Below are 6,109 nucleotides of genomic sequence, written 5' to 3'. Positions count from 1 at the left end.
TTATAAACACAAACGAGAAGGATCACAATTAATTAAGATTTATTATATAGTTTTTTAGAAGTACTAAATACATAAATATATTTTATAAAAAAAAACTTACATGACTTTATATAATTTGTATATCTACTTTACACTAAAAGTAGTTTTACAATCAAACGTATTACGTCAAACCATGCCAATTTATAAGTTTACTTTTGTGAAATCTTTTTATAGTTAAAACATTTCTTTTTCTTTTTTTTTATCTAAACATTTTGTACAATTAAAAAAGAGATGCACACAATATTTGGGCCCAACGGAATCGTTGAACTTATCATATAATCAGACTTCATGCAGAATTTCCCATATTGTATAACTGCTATATTGCAATTCCTAATCATCAGTCACTATTACTCCAAGCAGCAACAAATTAGCAGCAGTCAAGTGACCATCTTCCAGTTTTCAACCATTTTACATTCTAAAACATCATTAGATCACATGCCATGGAAGGAAAAGCTATAAGGGAGGCGGTCACAGCTGTCAAAGCCAACCATATATGCTTGCTTGGCAACAGACCACCCACAATAAGAGAGGCCATCTCACTCAAAAGCATAAAACCTTCGAGCCTGCATGCTTTATAAAATTGTGGTAATCCACAGAGCAGGCAACAAAAATTACCTGGGCTAAAACCACAGAAACTCACTGGCAATGCAAACATAATGCTGTTTAGCAATTCAGGACTCCCAACCACTCACCACCACAACCAATTAACTCTTTTGAAGTTGCTTTAAGTCGGGCGCCTCGTTGCCTTTCCGAAAACACCTAGAAAGCCCATTGGAATCTTCTTACACAGTCCGTACGCTGTCAAGACTCAAGTCACATGTCAGACAGACCACAGGTTTGCTTCTGTTTCTGTAGCTCGTCGTCTCTTGTTCGTCCTTTTAAACAATCCCTTCTCAAATCCTATAAGATGCAAAACAGCAGGAGTTAATCAGTTCTAATAACTAAACGTATTCTCTAAATACTGTTTTTTTTTCTTTGGCTCTATGTTTCCAAGCACAAGAATCTTCCTGTGGTAATAAACATGACTGAGTTCGCCATATCATGGCACACTGGAAGATACTCAAGGCAAGGTCAATAGCTTCTCTGAAAGGTAAAGAAGAAATATCTGACTCAAGAATGGTGGGGTGAACCAACCATTACCACGTTCAACTCCAGCCCAATGTCTTCCTGGTCTTATGCCATATTGATTTAGTGCAGCATCTAATCCTCTTTTTAACCAGCTGTGGACAGGAATGTCCTGAGGAACAACAAACCCCGCTTCCTTCGTCTTCTCACTATCCCCTAGGTTTGGGAGAACCATTTCAGGATGCTTTTTCTGTAATATTTTTTTTTTTATCAGTAAATAAATACTTTATTGATAATAGGCGAAGCCAAGTACACGGGACATATACAAGAGCTACACAGGATGCTTTTTCTGCAATATGTCAGAGAGACGTTGAATAAGAAATCAATTCTATAATTTTGGCAGCAAAATATAAGACAGTCAATAACTTACCTTCACCAAATGCGCCATGGGATCACCCCATCTTAATCTCTCCTTCAGCATGTTGTCTAGTTCTGGATCATCCCTGCATCAGAGAATCCGTCTATCAATTCCAACACGCCCCTAGGTGTACACAAAAGAAGACCAGATGAAAGTACTGTGTAGTGCCCTAGTTAAACCGAAGATTGATAGCCAAGCAGTCAAGCATGCTTAATGTTCCATCGAGATTTTATTTTTTAGAACATTTCTTTTCTTACAAAAGTATTTTATTATGTCCAATTTCATACAAACGTGTATTTCCACAATACCCAATGATTACACCATCATATTGAGCACAAAATCATCAAGATAACCCAACATTTGATCATTTACCTAAAGCAAAAATTTACTTGGGTACAATAAAGGAACAGACTTATACCAGGTCAGCAACAATACGCCCATTATTACAAATGTAAAAAAATACACCCATTATTGTGGTGAATTATATTTCCCCTAGTATAATATCATCTAAACAACAAGAAGCCCAGATGTTTGTGGCACAATAAAACGTCTGAATATGCAAATAAAAAATGTCAGCACAACAATGCAAGTAAAAAAAAGACCTTAAAATCTGGTTTTTTTCCCCATAAAAAAAAAAAAACTGGTATCTTTGGTTTACCTGGTTCGTGCAAATGGTTTTTCCTTCTCAAGTTCCAATTCCTGCAGCTTAGCTTCAGCTTCCCGCTTATGAGCCAAGTCCTTCCCCCATTCCAACTTCTTCTCCTGGTTAAAATGCACAGGAAATGAAAATTGACTCTTCAACTTAAAGAAAAGGGACAGCATTTATTTTTCAAAGAAGCTTCGAACTCAAGCTACAATATTAAAACTAAAAAGATGCCCGAGTCCATAACTATGATGAACTTAACATATTATTTACGCAAGTTTTTACATCCTCTACAATCTATGATTTAACTGCCTTCCATAATAGAATTTCTGAGCGTCTGCCAAGCTTAAAAATAGTCATTTGTATTGATAACCACCAAGTCTCTTTGACAACTAGCAGAATTACTGTAACATTAGCACCAAAGCCTCATAAGAGATGAAAAGAACAAGTAAAGGAAAATTTTTCATAGAGTCATGAACATCATCAGACTGCAATTGTACAAGCCTGAATCTGTCCCTTCCACAATTAAGTTCTTGAAAGAATTGGGAAATGTGAAAGGGCAAAGAAGAAAAAGAAAAAAGAAACGCCTATCGTGAAAAACTTCACAAGATGAGATTGCTTGGCCCACCACCCATATAAACATTTATCTAACACATAAACTCACATATACGCCCCATACCCAACTTGCCATTAGAGCCATTTCTTCTCTGGACTAAACTTTAGTCATTTATCCAACCATCAGTCAAAAGCAATGATACTGATAAAAAGAATAGTAAAAATCAATGACCTATTTGTTTCAAAATAAAATAAATTGCTTATTCAGCCAAGTTAAAAAGAAAATGGATCAATTAAAGCTCCCACCCCCCAGCCCAATAGTTGTCCACTCATCCACTCATTGCAAACAAATAACCGGGAAATTTTTACTAATTCATATCTATACAACTCAAGTTATGATTAACTCAAAATGTTCCATTTTGAAGAAAAAAATGTTAACTTTATAAGACAATATTATACAGTACCTAATAAATTAAAAAAAAATCGCTGTAAATTCCTTAAAAGTATGTCACTCTAAAAGAGGCAGCAAAACATGGGGTAAAAATAGGGAGACTTTATGACTGCTTTTTTATTTTTTTGATAAGTACGAAGTTTTATTAATCCACGTAAAAAGGCAATGCCCTAGTACACAGGAAGTATACAAGAAAAAGCCTAGTTACAAACTACACGCTACGGAAAGTAGCATAAAAGTCATTAAAATTCCCTCCATTCAATACAATAGAAGAAGCCCAAAGCAACAAAGAGTGATAGAAAAATTTATGACTGCTATCAAGACAAGATTTGTCACAATCAAGATGAAAAATTTCTCGATTACCCAAAAAGAAAAAATATCCAGAATGTGCAATAGAATTAAATGGATCAACTACTCAGCAGAAGCATAACCTTAACAAATATGTATATGCACTCTTTATCCGAATATATCTGTTAGAAACACCAATTTCCTTCATTCATGAGAATTGTAATTCTTGTAATAAAATGGAAATTTCTTTTCTGATGAAACATGAAAAATACTGAAGGGCCACAGTGGCACTTGTCAGCATAATTGAGTAACATGGGCTCAAGGGTAAAAGTTGACATTTACCAACAAAACAAAACAGAAAGAAGGAAGAAGGGAGGGACAGATATAATGTGGTAATGATCTCTAAAACTGTAATTCTCTCAACATGATCATCAGACGTTTCTTGCCATCAGCAGCTTGCACTGATATTCTACATTTTTTTGTAGTAAGAAGATCTTTATTAATCAGCAGTTTGCATGGATATTCTACATATCTCCCACACCAAGAAAAAAACAGAGAGAGAAGAAAAGGGGGAAATGATAATCCAAGAAAAGAAAAAAATTTCGTGAACCTCATAAAACTAGCAAAATTAATTAATGTTGACCATTACGATGATGATGGTTGCCATAAATAATAATTATTATTATCAAATTAATGGTCAATTACTAAAACTTCCAGCAGAATCTGGATCAAGACATTATTCACTGGTCAAACATGACTCACAATACTCACTATACCACTCACACATTTTTTTCTTTTTTGATCAGTAAATAGGAGTTTTATTAAAAATAGGCTAAGCCAAATACACGGGACAGGTTTAAGGTATAAAATACTCACAAGAATTTTAATAAAAATACTCACTATACCACTCCTCACACGAGTCCATGACATGTTTAAGGTTCTATTCCAAAGTACCTTAGGCTTCTCTTCTACATTTACTTTCTGCCTTGACTTCAAAAAGTCTTCCTTCGATATGCATTCTCCTGCAGCATTAGGAGCCAAAGCAAAGAATGTAAGCATTGCCAACTCAGACATAATATCAAAAAAATAATGAAAAAATTAGTTTTGTTCACCTTTTAGCTTATCACGATATACATGTTCCGCACCTAGACCACTTATAGAAGGATCCATCTCTTTAAACCTACAGAGAGGAATGAATATCAGACACAATAAACAACTTATATTCACTGAACATAAACTTAAAAGGAGCGGGTGGAATAATATAAGCCGGAAGTGTCGGTTTTACCTTAACCAATCAGTCTTCTTAGTTCTAGCAATCTCTTCACTGATCTCTTTGCCAGTAAGCAGACCTGTTTTTCGTTGCTCATTCACAGCAGCTTCCTTTCGGCTTTTTCTCAGTGGAGAAAGATCCTGAAGAAAAGATGCACGTGAAGCATTGGTTTCAGTTGAACGTTTATGTGGAGGGGAAAGATCAGGCGACCCAGGAATCTGAAAATCCTCCCTGGTTTTCCTTTGGGGGTGAAAGGTCTGACCCTGGAGAAGCCTGGAAGTCATCTTGGCACGAAGAACCACGACTCCTCCGTCTACGAGGAGAAATGTCAGGAAAGTCAGATGTTGTATCGTTCTGTTGGTGCTTCAGCCGCTGTCGTGAAGGTGACAAATCAGAGCTACCTCTGCCAAAATCTGCAGGCTTCAGTTCATGTCCGGTGAAGGTGTGTCATTCCGGACTGCCGACTTACGTGGTGGTGACATATCAGAATTTGGGTCAGTAGAATTAGCGGCTTTCGGAGAGAGAGAAACCCAACCACTTCCATCCTCTGATGTGGCATTATATGGACCCATAGCCTTTAGTTGTTCAAGCCTCTTCATCCGCTTAACCTCAATGTCCTCATCAACTTGTGGCTTCTCTTCATCTACATCAAACGACAGAAAATGTGCTTATTACCATTATAACAAACTCAACTAGATATGGAACACTATATACTAGAAACCAAAATGCAATGACTTTTACCAGCTGGATCATCATTGTTTTCCTCTTCAAGATTAACTGGTTTCTGCCAAACTGGATCTTCATTCATGACTAAAACACCTTTTACATCTGGTTTACTTTGGACGACCTTCTTCTTCCTCTTTTTTCTTTTCCTTTCCTTCCTCATCATTGCTCTCATATCTCTTCAGATATTCTTTAAGCAACTTGGACACCGAAGTTGAAGCCGCCACCATCATTCAATATCAATGGCCTTGAACTTGCAGGAAAGACAATATTACTGCATTTGATTTTTAACGAACAAAAAAACAAAGGATTTTAAACCCATTATAATTACCAACATAGAAGCAGCAGAATCTATTAACAGCTTCAATTGCCTATATTAGCAGCTTGACTACATATCACAATTTCCCAGTCTAATAGGCAAGAGATCAGACAGAAACCGGGCAATATAAATATCAAATTGCATCCATTTTCATTCACACACTTCTATGCCATGAATTCAGACTCTTCAAGAAGCGACGAATCTTGATTGACAGAATACAATAAACTAAAAAAACATTGATAATTGACACAACTTCACAAACACATTTAATTTAATTTTACATATTACAACTACACCTAGAATTTTTTTCATTTCTTTTTATGTTGAATTTTTTTCGT

General features: G+C 35.9%; 2 protein-coding genes across 2 annotated transcripts; both read right to left on the bottom strand.

Annotated features, from left to right (window-relative positions):
- Nucleotides 1-282: 282 nt before the first annotated feature.
- LOC109004616 (BUD13 homolog) lies at nt 283-5,049 on the bottom strand. Its single transcript, XM_035694927.1, has 6 exons — nt 4,745-5,049; nt 4,572-4,639; nt 4,414-4,481; nt 2,181-2,284; nt 1,535-1,607; nt 283-939 (listed from the first exon to the last, which is right to left on the bottom strand). Exons 1-6 carry the CDS (start codon nt 5,011-5,013, stop codon nt 853-855), a joined length of 669 nt encoding a protein of 222 aa, XP_035550820.1. The 5' UTR covers nt 5,014-5,049; the 3' UTR covers nt 283-852.
- A 70-nt stretch (nt 5,050-5,119) lies between these two features.
- LOC118349600 lies at nt 5,120-5,697 on the bottom strand. Its single transcript, XM_035694928.1, has 2 exons — nt 5,471-5,697; nt 5,120-5,372 (listed from the first exon to the last, which is right to left on the bottom strand). The coding sequence occupies exons 1-2, from the start codon at nt 5,625-5,627 to the stop codon at nt 5,152-5,154; spliced, it is 378 nt and encodes a 125-aa protein (XP_035550821.1). The 5' UTR covers nt 5,628-5,697; the 3' UTR covers nt 5,120-5,151.
- Nucleotides 5,698-6,109: the final 412 nt, after the last annotated feature.

Source organism: Juglans regia, chromosome 10 (genome assembly GCF_001411555.2).
Source record: "Juglans regia cultivar Chandler chromosome 10, Walnut 2.0, whole genome shotgun sequence".
Lineage (NCBI taxonomy): Eukaryota > Viridiplantae > Streptophyta > Magnoliopsida > Fagales > Juglandaceae > Juglans > Juglans regia.
Note: the sequence above shows the minus strand (reverse complement) of the source record. Positions and strands in the feature narration are given on the sequence as shown.